The sequence below is a fragment of the Gymnoscopelus microlampas genome (genome assembly GCF_963454915.1).
Source record: "Gymnoscopelus microlampas genome assembly, chromosome: 22".
NCBI classification, from domain to species: Eukaryota; Metazoa; Chordata; class Actinopteri; order Myctophiformes; family Myctophidae; genus Gymnoscopelus; species Gymnoscopelus microlampas.
The window spans coordinates 26,430,317-26,448,491 of record NC_139959.1 but is presented as its reverse complement, the minus strand read 5'-3'; the positions used below and the strand labels follow the sequence as shown (position 1 = coordinate 26,448,491).

Here is an 18,175-nt window from a genome sequence, read left to right as displayed (position 1 = left end):
TCAACCTTCAGAACAACAGTAAAAATGCCTTGGTTGAAAAGAACAACTCTACTGAGGTTAATTGGCTAAGCTAGGCACGTTTAGCTAGCCTGGTAAACCCTCCCTCCGGAAATCTCATTTCAATTCGATTTCAGAAAGGAGTCTGGTCTGAAACGCCTTTCTCCAATAATCGCTCTGCTCGCCGAGCCGACGAGCCTATCAGCGTCGTCGCTCATTGTTCTGTGATTGACAGCGACAGTTGGCCAATCAGGTGGCGAGTTCGAGTGAGCCCGAATGAACCCGAGTGCAGCCTGAGAGCCGCCGAAAAAAGACGAACGGCAGCCATTGTTGTTTGTGCGAGTGCCTTCACTTCTTACTTTCAGTTTTATAACGCTTTCAAACTTCTTTTTTGAGGCACGGAATTTACTTATAAGATATCGTTTGGATAGAATTTAGTTGTTTAACTTCATATATGTGGTCAATTAATCATGACAGAGCCTATTTAAAAATATAAATTTAGAGAGCCGGCAGGGGCGGGGAGTGACACGCATGTATCCCAATAAGGCAACCTATTTTCGGCATGGCCGTCCCAAAAGTCCCGTTGCGTCACATAGTCTGGAGCTCGTCAAATTGAACTGCTCATTGGCTGAAGGGGAAAAACGATCATTGGTTGAAGGGGTTGTCAGTCAACGGTATTACTCCCGCCCAACTCCAGCCCACAGCGATTATTGCAGAAAGGCGTTTCAGACCAGACTCCTTTCTGAAATCGAATTGAAATGAGATTTCCGGAGGGAGGGTTTACCAGGCTAACGTTTAGCCTCTGAACATGCTGATTGCACTTCTTCTCTATTGCTGTCTTTTGCATACAAATCGCCACCTAGTGGCCTGGAGGTGTAGTACATGTCCGTAACTACTATTCTGATTAACTGATAGTCCAGGGCCTTTCTAACAATTTTTGTACTTTTACTCAAGTAAATTTAGAATTCTGGAATTCTGGACTTTTAGTTGTAACAGAGTAGTATTGATACTTTTACTTAAGTAAGTAATTTCAGTAGCCTACTTTTCCCACCACTGCGCGTTGTGAGAGCTTGGGGGGGGGGGAGAGAGAGAGAGAGAGAGAGAGAGAGAGAGAGAGAGAGAGAGAGGGAGAGAGAGGGAGAGAGAGAGAGAGAGAGAGAGAGGGGGGTTAACTTGGCTAATCGCGGGGCTAATCACTGTGCCGCAATCGACGACAGAAAATTACATTAGCGCGATATCTCCAATTACCACCATCAAGAGAAGAGCAAAGGAGAGAGAGGGATGGGGAGTATGGATGGGAAATGATGAGTCAGCTAACAGTATTAGTCAATGAGTAATATCATTATTTCTATACTATGTTATACAGTTACACCAGTGGATCATCTATGGCAGTGGGTCTCAAAGTGGGGTCCGGGGACCCCCGGGGGTCCTTGAGGGGGTTCCAGGGGGTCCCTCGCTAAATGATTGATAGTTGAGATGCACTGATCTACAGTATCTTGCACTATATTCAACCAAATTACACTGTTTTCATTGTTTTACTAATTATGGAAATCACACAAGAATGCCTTTCCCTAGTACCACTTGAAACCATGTCAAACTGGTGCTTTTAGCATGCAAAAAAATTGCCTAATGTCAGTTAATTTCACTTTCATAAATGACGCATATACTGTAAACATCAACAGCAGTAGTAGGGCTTAAAACTGTTGCCTATAGTGTATATTAGTTTATGTTTGGCGTCGTGCAAGTGTGTGTGCGTGTGTGTGTGTGTGCGCGTGTGTGTGTGTGTGCGCGCGCGTGTGTGTGCTTGTCTCTCTCTAAGAGAATGATGACTGAACAAGGCCATCGTTCAACACGATGCATCAACAGCGTGCTTAATGACGGGACATGCAGCGTGGAAGCATCGCACGCTGAGAGCTTTCCAAAGAGTATAAACCAGACAGAGTATTCCTTTAAACGTGGAAAAAAATCGAGTCAAAGCTAAATCTTTGACTAGATTGCGCGCACGCGCGTGCATGTGTGTGTGTGTGCGCGCGCGCGGCAAATAAGCCGCGACAGGAGCTCCACACACGTCGTTTCCACACACAAGAATTGTTTAGTCCGTATCACCAGGCCGCACTTAGCATATAGATAGTCTTGAGCCGGAGGAGTGAGCCACAACAGCAGGACTTGATGACGGCGGAGAAAGGAGGGGGGGGGGGGGGTCGTGGAGTTCCCAGACTGCAGCCACAGCAATGACCCCCCCCCCATCACACAAAATGACTTATTGACGATCGCTAAGCCTCTCTCAGGCCAACGATGAGCGGCACTTCATTTGAGCCGCACAGTAGCGCTAGCTTACTGCCCTGGAATCTGATCTGACTGCAAACCCCCACGTCTTTATTCTCATCGTCACTGTCGGGGCAGAAAACCCCCTATCTCCGTATTTTAACTTGTTGTGTGTTTTTCGTAAATTAACGCCCCAACTTGATCCTACTACAGCGTCACACGAAAGCGCCAAAAGTAGCAGATCTACAAGCTCGAAACGCGTCGCTTCGCGCCGCGTTTCGAGCTTGTAGATCTGCTACTTTTGATGCTTTTTGAATATGAATCCTGAAAAGTAACAGTTTTGGACATGTGAGGTTTCCACCCGACAGAGACGTTATGCTAATTTACAGATATGACAGTGACTATACGGACCATGGCATAATGTGATTCAGTGTCTGCATGCGTGTGAGCGGGCGTGTGTGTGTGTGTGTGCGCGCGCGCTTATGAATGCGCGTGTTGGTGTGTGGCTCTGACACTCCAGTAATCAGCTGCCGCACGCAGCTGATTGAATAATAAATTACCCTATCAATGCATCATTACATTCAGTTAGATTAAGCGCCTCAAAATATTTACCCATGCAAAACAATCTAAGGAGATTAGAATATCACTTTAACCCGCTCAATCCGGGATTTACAAATGTCTTCTAAATCCTAATAATATCAGTGATTCTCACACTTTTTCATGTCAAGGACCCCCAAAATTATATGCATTTGGCCGCGGACCCCCATCTCTAAATATTTTGTTCCAGGGACCCCCAGAAGCAAAGATTTGAGTTACAAATGTTCGCTAGAAATATATATATATATATATATATATTCAAAGATTTGCAAAAAAAACATGTTTTAAAATATTTTTTGCAGATCTACAAGCTCATAGCACTCGGTGCTGCACTATGAGCTTGTATATCTGCTATTTTTGAATAGCCCTTTTTTGGTGCTATTTTTGAATAGACTCAAATTAAGTGCTATTTTTGAATATCCAAAGTATAAAATAAGGCATGCACAAACTTATAGTTAAAATCTAAAATGACAGATGCTTTCCCGGTCTTAACGGCTTAAATAGACGCCCCGGTGCCCCACACACAATCAAGGAAAGAGAGAGAGAGAGAGGGAGGGATGAGGGAGGGAGGGGTGAAAAGTTTAGTTCCTTCATTTTTATGCACAATCACAGCCACCAGATGCATTTGGATGCCGGCGAGGAGGGTGTGTGTGCGTGTGCGTGTGCGTGTGCGTGTGCGTGTGCGCAGAACGATTCAAAACATTGCTCCCTTGTGGATTGGGAGTGTAAGCCTCTTTCACAGTAGAAGAGCCTTGGAAGCAGCTGGGATGTTTACTAATGACAATAGCGCCGTTCGACGACGCGAAGAAAAAAAAGAGAAAGAAACCGCGGCAACAACAAACTAACACTCCAGTGGCTTTGCAGAGTCTGATGAGCAACATTACCATAATGCGGCAAGGTAGCCGTGATAGTCGGGAGCAGCAGGAGTCTCATGGGCGGACGGGAACGTGTCTGATAGCCTCGCCAAAGTTTGTTTTCGGGGGGGAAAGGATTCTGGCAACGCTCGATCATAATAAAGTGATCCAGTCAAAAGTACAGACAATTGGAAAGAATAAACAAAAAAAAGAGCGTTTGTGACTTGCATAGACAATCAGCCTATAGCGCCTGACTGTGTTTCACAAACACGAGGTCTTCGGCCATATCGACGACGTCGATTTGTAACAGAATATAGTTTTGTGCTTGATCTAAACCGTTTTCGTTGTGGTTATGTCGTGTGTTTTTCACATCCATGCCGTCTTGTAAAGTGTCACTCTCCTGTCAATGCCATTGTCTTGCAAACCCATTATTGTCCTACGTTTCTTGCGGGACCTTCAACGCCAAATTCACAGCAGCAGCGGTATTTCGCTTCCGCGTTCTGAGAAAAGGGGTGAGGTTCAGCAGTAGAAATCACTAGCGCTTCGGGTGTGAATTCGGCACAACCCCAATGCCCCTGTTTTGCACATTACATTATAGGCTAACATTTTGAAGAAAAAAAAATCAGAATGCCTCCCAAAATAGCAGATCAACAAGCTCACGACGTGGCATTGCAAGGCGTCGTGAGCTTGTAAAAATCTGCAATTAAAGACAAAATACATATACACTGTACACTTTTACTGTACAACTATGAGCCCATTGATTGCCACAGGATTAACTGCAGTCCAGGATGGACATAGAGTACTGTAGGGCAGCACAAATCCAAGCCATTTCCTCCAAGCTGGGCTGATGGAAGAGACAGACCACCTCAGTAGTGTGCTTCCCCACCCCAGCCTGGATGACAAATGAGCTATTTCTCCTCCCTGGCACGCACACGCACACACACACACACACACACCTGTATGTTTGTCAATGTGTGTGTGCGCGTGTGTGCACATGTGCCCCTGCAGTGGGGGTGTAGTACACTTTCCTGTGCCCCTGCTGCATTTGGCGGTAGGACTGTGGCTTGAGGGTAAATTGGGTGAAGAAAAAGCCTTATATCTTCATTCCACTTTTTAGGAAATAAGCAGAAGTGGAAAAATCGATGGGAGTGAATTGAGTGGAATGTGAGGCAGTGGGTGGTGATGCTTCATCTATCATTCGTTGCGCACCGCGGTGCGACATGCTGTTGTGAGCTTGTAGATCGGCTATTTTTCGATCACGGGGACACCAGTGTGCAAAGGGGTACTGTGTAAATCAGGTTTAACCCATTGAGACCTGAGGCCGGTTATACAAATGCCGTCTAAATTAGTAGTTCTCACACTTTAAAGATGTTTTCAAAAATGCTCAAACGCTACAGCAGACGCTATCTGCTGTAGGTTTTTGCAATGAGACGATACTGTATCAAAAAGATTTTGAAGAAATACAAATTGAACCTCTGAATTTAAACCGTCCAACTCACCTCTTAGTACTTCCCTCTCCTTCTATCCCTTCCTCTCACCTTTATTCGATAGATGCTACCTTACCATACAGAAATATCTTTTTTTGGGGGGGGGGCTTCTCTCAGAGTATTGGGGAGTGCATTCCAACAGGGTTGGGGCAGCAAAAGCCCCATCGCCCCAGGTACGGTACTTGGTCCTGGGGACCTCAAGGAGTTTGGCATAACCAGACCTGTGGGAGCGGGAGGGTACATGACGTCCGAGGAGGTCGAAGGGGTAGGGGGCGCAGCCAGATTGTTCAGTGCCTTATAGGTGGCGAGTAGTATTTTGAAGTGGATTCTTTGTTTGACCGGAAGCCAGTGAAGGTCGTGGAGGACCGTTGTAATAACCGTCCTGTGGATAAAAGTGTCTGCTAAATGCTTAACTTGTTGTAATGGTGTGTTGTAGGGGTGACTGACTTACTGTTCAAAGCGCAGGTTGCGTATGTCCCCCTTGTTGATCTTCACGATACAGTCGTCCTCCTGGAACAGCCCCTCTTGCTCTGCTTTGCCACCGCGCTCCAGACGCTTCACCAGCAAGCCCAGGGTCCTGGAATCATGCCAACACCTCAGCATGTTACGGCACAACGCAATCAAACACATGCATGCCGATATATTGTAGGCTAGGTAAGATGGTTGATAATAGAAAGATACACACTATCCCAATTGGAGCCACTAGAGGCAAAATCGCACACAAATGGTCTCCTAAGGGGGCGACGGCAGAACGTCCAATGTTTACTGGTGCTAGATCCCGCGAAATAATAGACTCCAACCTACTTCCAGTCTCCTAAAAAGGCAGCCGCCTACTTCACGGAGATACGGGAAGTAAACCTGATTCAATTCTTTTAGTCTTGTCCTAATGAAGGCTCTGTTCCATTTAATGTAACAAAGTGGTTCTCAAACTATTTTTAATTTCAAGGACCCCCATAACTCTGAGAGTAAACAAACTGTACTCTCTCAGAGTTACACGGCTGCAAGGGGCTATTTGGGAGGACCCCCTCAAGGAACCATGAGGGTCCCTGGACCCCACTTTGAGACCCACTGGTGTAGCAGAGTGTTTCCAGTGAGCCAACATGCACAATATCAGCACCCTGACTCTGTTTGACCAGAATGGAACAGAGCCTTCATTAGCGTAATTGATAACACCTGTGAAGGAAGTAAGGAAGAGGCCCAATTTCTTTCCAATATGGCTTCTGTGCATAGAGCGCATGTTTGCAAACAACGGCAGTGTTGTGCCAAGGACCGCCCATACCTTCTTCGGATTGCTTGAAATGAACGCCACTTTAGGCATAATTTCGCCACGATATAGGCATAGTGAAGTCTCACAAGGCACAAACCGCTAATCAGAGTGACTACTGGCCAATCACAGCGTGTCCTTTCCGGGACTTGCATATGTATTTATTAATAAATTCATGTTTTTGGTCATTTTATACTTATTCATACAAGTGTCAAGCAAAAGTATTTTGAGCATTTAACCCATTGAGACCTGAAGCCGATTCTACATGTCTCCTAAATCCCAACAGTTTTCTGAAAAACGTATGTTTCTATATCAGTGGTTCTCAATCTTTTTTATGTCAAGGACCCCCAAAATTATATTTATTTGGCCGCGGACCCCCATCAAAATAGTTTGTTCCAGGGACCCCCAGAAACAAAGATTTGAGTTAAAAATGTTCGCTTTAAAAATATATATATTCAAAGATTTGCACACATTTTCACAAATTTTCAAAAATAGCTGCTATTTTTGAATAGCCCAAAGTTCCAGGTCTTAATGGGTTCAATTGTTTTTCGCCTAGGCCTATAACAACATGCCCAAAATAGGGACGCCAGTTTGAAAAGGGTTAAGTATATCTGTGGGTTTCATAATAAATATTGAACCAATGGGGTGGCTCATCAGGAGGTAGAGTGGCCGCCTTGGAATCCGAAGGTTCCAGGTTTCGATCCCCGGCTCCAGTGTCCTTGAGCAAGACACTGAACCCTTAACTGCTCCCGATGAGCAGGTTGGTGCCTTACATGGTTTCCTCTGCCGTTGGTGTGTGAATTTGTGTGTGAATGGGTGAATGTGAAGTACATTGTAAAGCGCTTTGGAGTAAAGCGCTATATAAATGCAGTCCATTTACCACTTGACAGCGACGATATTTACAGTATACAGCACATACCATGTGCTGAGGGACTACTGATGCACACACACAGTCTCCCTACAACTTCAAGGCCTGTTTTTTTTTTTTTTTTTTTTCAAAGCTTCACCTGCATCCCTCTATATAAAAGACGAAGACCGTATAGATGGAGAGAAGAAGAACACACTGGAAGAGGAAGGGGTTCAAGTACAGGTAAAGGACAACACACACTGACTCAAAGAACTGGTATGAACCCTATAGGGATTATTATTACCCCATTGCAGCTAGAATGAAACCTGCCAATAGCCGAGAACGAAGTGGTGTTTCTGTGGCACTAAATTAAATGTGAAGCCCCACGTCTGTCTGTCTGTCTGTCTGTCTGTCTGTCTGTCTGTCTGTCTGTCTGTCTGTCTGTCTGTCTGTCTGTGGGTAATCCAGAGATTCGGCTGCTTGATCATGATATGGCTTCAGAGCACATGCTGTGGTTGCATTCGTCAGAGCTTAAGACGTGAGCTGGCAGTGGGGGCAAAAAAATATATATATACCCTGGCGATCTCCACTGCGGTGCCGCCTCAGCAATCTCTTCAAAAAAGAAAAAGAAGAAAAAAAGGCAACCTTTACCTTCAAAAAGTCCCCCCCCCCCTTGTAAATAAATACATCAAGAGAGTGCCTTGGGGGGGGTTTGCAGATAATGCAAAGAGATCAGACGCAAGCGCTCACACAGCACAACTACAAACCTCTGTGTGTGCGTCTCTCTCTCTCAGAGGTGCAAGAACTGCCTCAGGGTGCAGGTAGAAACGAGCGGAGCACAGGTGTTTGGAGTCCTTGCAAAAGAAATCAAATAACTGATGGAAAACTTTATAGCAGGGGTCTTCAACAGGGGGTTCGGGGCCCCTAGGGGGGTCCTCAGAGTTACTACAGGGGGTCCGCCAATTTTTTGTGTGATATGCTTTTTTTTACCTTAACCACTTGAACCCTAGCATCCCTTTTCTGAGGTGAACTTTAGCCAAAAATAGCAGATCTACAAGCTCACAACGCCTCGCGCTGCGAGGCGTTGTGAGCTCGTAGATCGGCTAATTTTGGCAAAGAGGTGTTTGGTGTAGAGGGGAAAAAAAGAGCAGACCAAGTAAACACAAAAAGTTGAATCTGAAACACAATTTTATACAATATAAAGGGGGTCCCTCCTTCATCTCTCTCTCAGCTAGGGGGTCCTTGGCCTGAAAACATTGAAGACCCCTGATTTATAGACTTAAAAAAGAATAAAAATAACTATAGAACCAAGCGCAAGCTAATAACATTTTCTTTTTATACGGTTCATTTGTGATTCAGCCGCCTTGAAGGACACAAAGCAACGCGTTCTGCATTGTTTCCTGCCTCCCCATCATTTCAATGAATATATAAAACAGATAGCAAATTAAAAAGTCTGACTGGGATTTTTTTTATAGTTTCCTCGCCCAAGGGCAGATTCACCACAGAGCTGTTTTGCATTTCATCCAAACAAGGTCAATCTCCAAATCATCTGTCTAATTGGCTGCATAATGTGGCCATGTACGCTCGCACAGATTTAAGGACAACAGAAGGGCCTTGGCTGGCTCTCTCTCTTGGTGTCTGAGCCCACAGCCTCAGCAGGTCAGCGTTAATTGCAGAGTAAATGCGGCAGAAAGTGTGAAAACTGGACATGACTGGATCTCCACCAGCGGTTTGAAAGCGCAGCAACAAAAAGGGTGGCCATGAGAACATGACAGCCCCGAGCCGGGCCCTGAGGCGAGAACCTCTTAAGCACTTTTTCAGCCGGGCATCCCTAATTTGGGCATGTCATTATAGATAGTTACACACACACAAGAAAGTCAAAAAGTGAAAAGAAGAAGGAAACAAAAGTCTATTAAATGTTCCAAAATAGCGATAACAGCAGATCTGCAAGCTCGCAACGAGCAATGGGCAAGCAGAGCGGGGGGGCAGAGCTTTAAACATGGGAGTCTCGGTTGATCCAGAATCAGTATTCTGAGCGGCGGCTGCCGTGATTAGGGTTATGGCCTTGTCTGCTACAGATGTGGGAGAGATGATGATTTCATATTATTGTGATTACTCTAATGCTGAGCCACTTTCTCTCTAAATTACATGTCATATTACTGATGGAGCCGGCCGAAGTTCGACGTGGGAACTAAAAAAAAGCGCGGTTAAAGCTGCCAAAGGAAATGTGTAAAAAACAGGAATGGATTGGATGATAACCATAACTGAAACAAGCTATAGGGGTGGCCACACTCAAAAAAACTGGTGCTTCAGCCTTTCCTTGGCTCGAAATCATAGGAGAACCGTTTTCGCTGCTACTGGTACTGTATATAGCACCATACCCATCCCAAAGAACCACTGAAGAACGCTGAGGTGCTATATAGCACCACAACCCGTGAGCCAGATTTTGCGAGAGAAATACACCGTAACCAACCAAATCTACGAAGGCAAGCCCAAAAGAAGCGACTATATCAGTTTAACCACTTTAAACCTACAGTATGAAGATCAGCTATTTTCAAATGGCCGAAATGTATACAGCACTGAAGTGGTTAACGAATGTTTTGTAATAATAATCAAAATCTACAAAGTAACTACAAAGGTGTCAAATAATTGTAGTGGAGTATTCAAGTACTCAAAATTGTACTTTAGTAAATGTAGCTACTTTATTACACCACTGTCTGTGACATGGGAAGATGCGTTCTCAGAGAGACCACCTGCTCTCATCAACCGCCTTTAATTAAATAACAGTGCAATCAGGACACATTTTATGCGACGCAATTATGACTGTCGCTTGCTTACCATTCTATATGATCATGAAGTGAGATGTTGTTACTATCCCCAAAGACGCATCTGTGTGAGGGTGAGCGTGGTAGAAAACGTGCGTGTGTGCGAGTGTGTGTGTGTGTGTGGGGGTGATGAGTGAGTGAGTGAGTGAGTGAGTGAGTGAGTGAGTGAGTGAGTGAGTGAGAGAGAGACAGAGAGACTCTGGTGTGACTCTGGTGTGTAACTCTGAGAGTGTACAAATGGAACCAAATGGACCCTTACGGGTCCATTTGGTTCCATTTGTACACTCTCAGAGTTATGGGGGTCGTGGAAACCACTGTGCTAGACTAAATGGAACAGAGCCTTCATTAGTATCATTGGTAACACCTGTGAAGGAAGTGATAATATGGCTGCTGTGCATAGAGAAAGAGAAAGAAAGAACATCTCTGCAGTTCTCTCTCCCTGACCGTATAAGTTGATGTGAGCATTGTACGTGAGTGGAAGGAAAATGCCAGCGACGTCCGTTCCGTTGCAGTGCCTGCAGTTCCGTGTCGGCTGTCTGAGAGAGTCCACTGTTTATCTGACCCCTGTGGCCCTGGTCTGGGCACTAATGACAGCCCACTGAGCCTAATGCCTCCTGCTTTTTAGCACAAAGCACGGCGCAGGGAGGGCCATTAACATCCCCCAGACCAGTCAGACGCGTCGTCTTATCATTGAGTTTTGCCCGCTAATTGAGGGCTCTCTGATAGCTATTACCGCCCGGTCTTTGCTGATGGAGGTGGAATTTGGTTACCAAGCGGCCATTGTGTGGCACAAGAGGGCTGTGGAATTATGTGGAAATACCTGTGTGCTGAAATTGCTCTTTGCACAGTACTAGTGTAAGCTTGCCAAGGAATGGCTTCATTAGAACTTTTAGCAACGTTTTCCGTTTTCAAAGTGGTAGCAAGTCATTTGAGCCAGGTTTTTTTTTTTTTTCTCGTTTTTCGTTTCGTTCAGGAGCACTAATCGTGAATGGGAATGGCTGCGCTTGGGTGGCGCAGTGCTTAAGTCGTTGGTTCTCAAAGTGGGGTCCGGGGACCCCCAGGGGTCCTTGAGGGATTTCCAGGGGGTCCCCAGCTAAATGATGGACAGTTAGGAACCAAATGGACCCTTATGGGTATGTAACTCTGAGAGTGTACAAATGGAACCAAATGGACCCTAACTGGTCCATTTGGTTCCATTTGTACACTCGCAGAGTTAAATGAACATTGATTTTACAATGTGAATTGGGGTCCCAGAGATAGAAATGCCATAAAATAGCGGTCCGTAGCCTTCAGCATGTCAAACTGGCGGTCCTTCAATTAAAATGGTTGAGAATTGACTACTAGAGCTGTAAAAATCATCTCTTATGGGGGTCCGTGGCATATCTTTTCAAATGGGGGTCCGCGGGCTGATAAGTGTCAATTTGGGGGTCCGTGACATGAAAACGTTTGAGAACCACTGGCTTCAGTACCTGCCCACCACCACGGAGGCCGTGGGTTCAAATCCACCGCGGTGCATCCGGCTCCGTCGGGCGTCTACTCTATACGAACATGATTGGTGTTCGGAAGGGGAGGGAAGCCAGGCGGCGGAGGGTTATATTTGTAACTGCACGTATACGTGTTGGAGGGAGGAGTAGGACGAATTAAGGCTCTACGTCCTCCCGGTGGGGGCTCCTCACTGGCAGGTGAGTCAGTAGGATACAACAGCAGTGACAACACATAAATGTGTGTGGGGAGGAATCAATTGACGTAACGACTAAATTGGGGAGAAAAAGGGTCTCTTGCTCTTTGATTTTCCTACTTGTCTCATCTGTTTAAGAAAGTAGGTAGCTGATATATTGCACTTTTACCTTAGTGCTAGGTATACGCTTAGTTGCTTGGTTTAGAAGAGAATGCACTTAAGACTTCTGGTGATTAGTAGTTTTCTTGCCTACCTATGTTGAATGCACTTATTGTAAGTCGCTTTGGATAAAAGCGTCTGCTAAATGACTGTAATGTAATGTAAAAGCAACAACAAAAAAACGGGGGGCAAAAAAAAAAAATCGCTTTTCCTCCTCTAAGTCGGACCGAGTCATGGGCGTCACTGGGAACAGACTCGGAGCAGCCAATCGTCAGGGGTCAGGGCTAAATATAGGCTCGGCAACGACCACTTACGGAGAGCCGTGGGATTAGCGTGCCGTCGAAAATGACACGCAGCAATCTTCAATGTCAAGCATACTGTACTGTATACGCCCCCCCCCCCCCCCCCCCCTGCACTGCACTGTGTGTCAGCCCATTTCATCTCCTCGGTCCTGCGTGTTCACCTCCTGACTGTCCCACAGCCCGCCTGGCTGCATGCGTCTCCATCCCCCCGCAAAGAGTCCTTGCATCCGTCTGACCTTGGTGGCGTGCCAGTCCCTTTTGGCGTAGGCCAGTATACTACCCCACCGTGATATAGATGAGCTTTTAGGTTGATTACATTTGGCTACTTCCTATGTCTCTCATATATATATATATATATATATATATATATATATATATATATATATATATATATATATATATATATACACACACACACACACACACATATACCGTCTCTGTCGGGTGGAAACCTCATATGTCTACTTTTCAGAATCAGAATCAGGTTTATCACAGGATTACAAAGTAAAAAAGTGGGTGAAATTTGCTTCCGTACATCGTTCCCGTCGCAACGTTATTTCCATAGAAAGAAGAGTGGGAGGAAGAAGAAGAGGGGGAGATCAAACAAGAGAACAGAAAAGCCAAACAAGTTATCTACATATTTACACTAGTACCTGGTTTCTAATTAAAAAATAGCAATCCAAAGATCTGCTTTTGATGCTTTTGTGTGACGCTGTAGTGTGATCAAGTAGGGCAATCATTTACGGAAAAAAACACAGCAAAGTTAAAGTATGGAGATATATATACAGCCGATAGATACAGTATACATACACACAGTCACGTGTGTGTGTGTGTGTGTGTGTGTGTGTGTGTGTGTGTGTGTGCGTGCGTGCGTGCGTGCGTGCGTGCGTGCGTGCGTGCGTGCGTGCGTGCGTGCGTGCGTGCGTGCGTGCGTGCGTGCGTGCGTGCGTGCGTGCGTGCGTGCGTGCGTGCGTGTGTGTGTGTTCCCCCTTGAATAACCATGAACTCTAACGCATTCCACCTCCTGTCCTCCTTGTCATTGACGCTGCTGTATTGGTTAAAAAGAGGAGGGGCCTGCAGGGAGGGACCGCTGTCTGCCAACAGCAAATCACTGAGTCACCTTCAAGGCAGAGTATTTGGACCCTAGTGTGTGCAGTGGTGGAAAGTAACTACATTTACTCAAGTACTGTACTTAAGTACAGCTTTGAGGTATTTTTTTACTTTACTGGAGTATTTCCAATTTTAAATAATTTAACTTCTACTCCACTACATTTCAGAGGCAAATATTGTATTTTTACTCCACGACAATTATTTGAAAACTTTAGTTACTAGTTACTTTGTAGATTGTTATTATTATTACAAAACATACATTAACCACTTCAGCACTTTATATACGTTGGCTATTTGAAAATATAGGCGATGCGACGCGTTGTGAGCTTGTAGATCGGCTATTTTCAAAGCAAATTGTATACATTTTGAAAACGTGTGAAATAGGACATTCTACGTAATGAGCACATTTATTTTTGGTACTTTAAGTATAATTTTGATGCCAATACTTGTATACCTTTACTGAAGTAAATTCTGAATACCAGACTTTTACCGGAGTATTTTACATCATGTAGTATTCTACATTGCAGTATTGATACTTTTACTTAAGTACAGAATGTGAGTACTTCCTCCACCATTGATTTTGTGTGAGGAGTGAGGACATAGGCAGGGGTGCACATAACTGGTGCGCAGGTGCGCATGCGCACCCAAAATAAAAAATGAGCACCACATCAGACGACGCGAGGCGCTTTTGCGCACCAACAGCTGGGACAGGAATTTCCAAGCTTTTATTTTTTAGTAAAACTAAAAAATAAAAGCCTGGAGATCGAGGCTGCACGTGATTGTGTCAGTGTCTCGCATCGCCTCGCTGCGTGCACGCAGCCAGCAGCGGCTGTTTAGAGGCACTCGTCACCGATGATGAACGCAGCGTGATGGTGCAAAACATGCCGTGAACGTCCCAATCTGGCGGATAAAAGCAGCGCAGCACAGGGCACCAACCTTGGGGGCTTCACCAAACGATATGCACGGGCACCGTGCTGACACTCCCCCCCCCCGTTGACAATACGGGACGGGACCATTTATTTCTTGCGCACCAAGTCACATCTCCAGGTGCGCTTCTGAGCACCAGACCTAAAAAGTTATGTGCACCCCTGGACATAGGGCTGGAATGAAGAAAAGTGTCAAAAGCTAAATCAGCTTTCCTCTGAGGTAAAAAATAAATAATAGGACGTCTGGATTGAGTCTTTCGGTCCAGTAGGTCGAGCAGCTAAACTAACCCCCCCCAAAAAAAAGCATGAAAAAGAGGCCAAGAGAATCAAAGTCGATAAAGGAGGAATAAGCCTCCAGCGCCATATAAAAAAAACAGGAGGCAAAGAAAAAAAAATAAAGGTCAGGAAGAGAAAGAGATGAGAAGAAGCCAAACTGTGAGAGTGTAATGGTGTTACACATCAATGAGCCACCGGTAAACAAATGCAGGGACATAAACTAGGGTCGCAAATTATAGATTAATTTATTAATTGATAGCTGATAACCTTATCGATCAATTAATCAATTAATTGATAAGTGGCGTTTTTTAGGACCAAAAGGAGAATTATTGTTCGAAAAAATGAGTGCCGAAACATTATTGCCTTGATGTATGTAACATTAACGAGCGTCAACGAGGATCAGCTGGACACAGACCTCCCCTTTACAGTGCTTTATGGAGTCTGTCTCATTTATCTCCAAAAGCCCTCGAATATGATGGAATATGATTAAGTATTACTGTGATTATGGTAAGCTCACATTTGATACCACACACACCATACATATAACCTTCACTAGCCCCCCAAAAATAGTTTTTAAAAAAACAAACAAAAAATAAATGTTATAGATTTATTGTTAACATTCCTACTAACACATGCGCGCGTGTTTGTTTACTTACTTACTGTTTATTACTATACTTGTGAGGACCAAATCTCCCCACAGGTATAGTAGAATGTGAGAAATTGAGATATTTTCCTGGTCCTCCTCACAAGAAGGAAGATTTTTAGAGAATTAGAAAAAGATTCAGGTCGGGGTTAGTGTTAAGATTAGACATTTAGAGGTCAGGTTTAGGCGTTTATATAGTTTGTTGTGTTAGCAATGTCACACCCCGAAAGGTCTGCTATTTCTTCGGCTAAACTTTGAAACTTTTTCCAGCTATTTTAAATGCCGTCTTAAAGTTTTTATGTCCTCACAAGTAATACAAACCTCTGTCTGTGTGTGTGTGTGTGTGTGTGTCTGTGTCTGTGTCTGTGTCTGTGTGTGTGTGTGTGTGTGTGTGTGTGTGTGTGTGTGTGTGTGTGTCTTACCTCACGTCCTGAGTACTGAAAGGCACTACATGGATCCCCAGCGGCCCTCCTTGGTTGGACACTTCCACCGGCTTGAGCATGGCACTGTGGGAGAGGAGAGGAGAGGAGAGGAGAGGAGAGGAGAGGAGAGGAGAGGAGACACATGTATGAGTACAAAAAAAAACTCGGAACAGGATTGAAAAGAAAACAGGGATGCGGCGCACAAAAGACGACATGCGCTAACATGACAGGTAGACCATTGGTTCTCAAAGTGGGGTCCTTGCGGGGAGGGGGGTTCCAGGGGGTCGCCAGCAAAAGTAGTTAACGTAGCATCACAATAACCACTTTATCCATTTATACGTTGGCTATTCAAAAACAGCAGATTCACAGCTTGTACATCTGCTATTTTGGAAAATGTTTGAAAAATATCGAAAATGTTGGGGGTCTGGGGGGGCTCCCTGGCACAAAACCTTTTCGGATGGGGGTCCGCAGCCAAAAATATATCAATTTGGGGGTCCTTGGCACAAAAAAAATTGAGAACTACTGCGGTAGACGGTGGGTGGGCGGGAGGGGGGGAACCCGGAGTGCTTCGTTGCTTAAGGAGACCCGGGGCCCGTTGTCCGGCTGTCCCCCCACACCCACACACACACACACAACATAGCACAGTCATCCATTACGCAGTCGGGCCCGCGGACCTCGGGGTCGATTACAGACCCAAATGGAGACTCCAATTAAGTGATTAAGATCAAGGCCCCGACGCTAAAGCAAAGAAGAGATTAATTGAAAAACGCGCGACAACACCGGAGCAAGAGAAGGAGGGTGTCCTTTTGTGTAAGATGAAGACGTGACCGTGTGTGTGTGTGTGTGTGTGTGTGTGTGTGTGTGTGTGTGTGTGTGTGTGTGTGTGTGTGTGTGTGTGTGGGTAGTTGTGGGGGGCACAAATGAGGAAGAAGAATGGGAGATGCAGATGCCCGCTGAGACGGTGATGGATACATTGACTGTGAGCTCTGCAGTGCCCTCATCTTTTACTCACTACAGCTGCAGACTCTTCATAGCAGGGGTCTTCAAGCTGAGAGAGAGAGATGAAGCAGGAACCCCCTCTATATTGTATAAAATTGTGTTTCAGATACATTTTGCTGCTCTTTTTTCCCTCTACACCTATAACTCTTTGCCAAAAAATAGCCGATCTACAAGCTCACTGTGGATCTGGTATTTTTGGCTAAAGTTCTCCTCAGAAAAGGGATGCTAGGGTTCAAGTGGTTAATGTAAAAAAAAAACTGTAGTAACTCTGAGGACCCCCTAGGGGTCCCGGACCCCCTGTTGAAGACCCCTGCTTTATAGTGTTTTATGAACGGTGATGCCGTATGTCATTAGTAAACGCCAGCCTCAGCAGGGTCATTGCACTGTATGGTTGAGACATTGTATATAAGATATACGATACGTCAGTGGTTCTCAAAGTGGGGTTCGAGGACCCCCAGGTGTTTCTTGAGGGGTTCCAGGGGGGGTCTTTAGCTAAATTATTGATAGTTGTAGAAACCAAAATGGACCCTTGCGTGTCTGTAACTCTGAGAGTTATGGGGGGGTCTGGGGGGTCTGTGGTCTAATGCAGTGGTTCTCAAAGTGGGGTCCGGGGACCCCAACTTTGAGGGGGTCCTTGTGGGGGTTCCAGGGGGTCCCCAGCCCAATGATTGATAGTTAGGAAGTAGGAACCAATAGGCTCTATGCACAGCAGCCATTTTGGAGAAAAATTGGGCCTCTTCTGACTTCCTTCACAGGTGTTACCAATGATACTAATGAAGGCTCTGTTCCATTCTGGTCAAACAGAGTCAGGGTGCTGATATTGTGCATGTTGGCTCACTAGAAATACTAGTGGATCTCAAAGTGTGGTCCAGGGACCCTCATGGTTCTTTGAGAGGGTATACCTCTGAGAGTGTACAAATGGAACCAAATGGACCCTCCCAGGTCCATTTGGTTCCATTTGTACACTCTCAGAGTTATGGGGGGTCCTTGAAATTAAAAAGTTTGAGAACCACTGTGCTACACTAAATGTAATCTGAGTTCCCAGAAGTTTTCGCCAGCTCTGGCGAGGAACTTCTGGGCCAGAGCCCTGGTATTTGTGGGCGGGATGTACCTTACGCTCTGAATCTGAGCGGACACGCCTCTTACCGGTCTGAGAGCTGTGCAACTCGTCTAAAAAGTCAGACGAGAGGCAAACAGCAGTACACAACAATGGCGGCCGAAACTTCTCAAGGGGAAATTGCTTCCCGTCGATCCTATTTAGATGCAACACCCACTGCATGTGGATCCCGCCCCCTTTTCTTCATTGGCTGTTGATTTGAATCACAACGCAGTGGCCGCGCCCCTGCTGTCCAAGCTCCGACGCTAACCCTCCCAGACTACACTAAATGGAACAGAGCCTGCATTAGTGTCATTGGTAACACATGTGAAGGAAGCAAGGAAGGGGCCCAATTTCTGTCCAATATGGCTGCTGTGCATAGAGCCTATTGGACCCTTATGGGTCTGTAACTCTGAGTGTGTACAAAT

At 45.4% G+C, this 18,175-nt stretch overlaps 1 protein-coding gene across 4 annotated transcripts in view; it reads right to left on the bottom strand.

Annotated features, from left to right (window-relative positions):
- Nucleotides 1-18,175, bottom strand: part of LOC311039175 (partitioning defective 3 homolog) — a 757,442-nt gene that overhangs the window by 463,226 nt on the left and 276,041 nt on the right. For all 4 annotated transcript variants that reach the window (XR_014600133.1, XM_084048843.1, XM_084048842.1 and 1 more), the window contains exons 7-8: nt 15,653-15,736; nt 5,652-5,777 (exon numbers count right to left, since the gene is read on the bottom strand). Coding sequence is in view for 3 of the 4 variants with exons in the window: in XM_084048843.1 (XP_083904969.1) it covers nt 5,652-5,777; nt 15,653-15,736 (210 nt within the window). In the remaining variant the exon portion in view is untranslated. The remainder of the gene's footprint in view (nt 1-5,651; nt 5,778-15,652; nt 15,737-18,175) is intronic.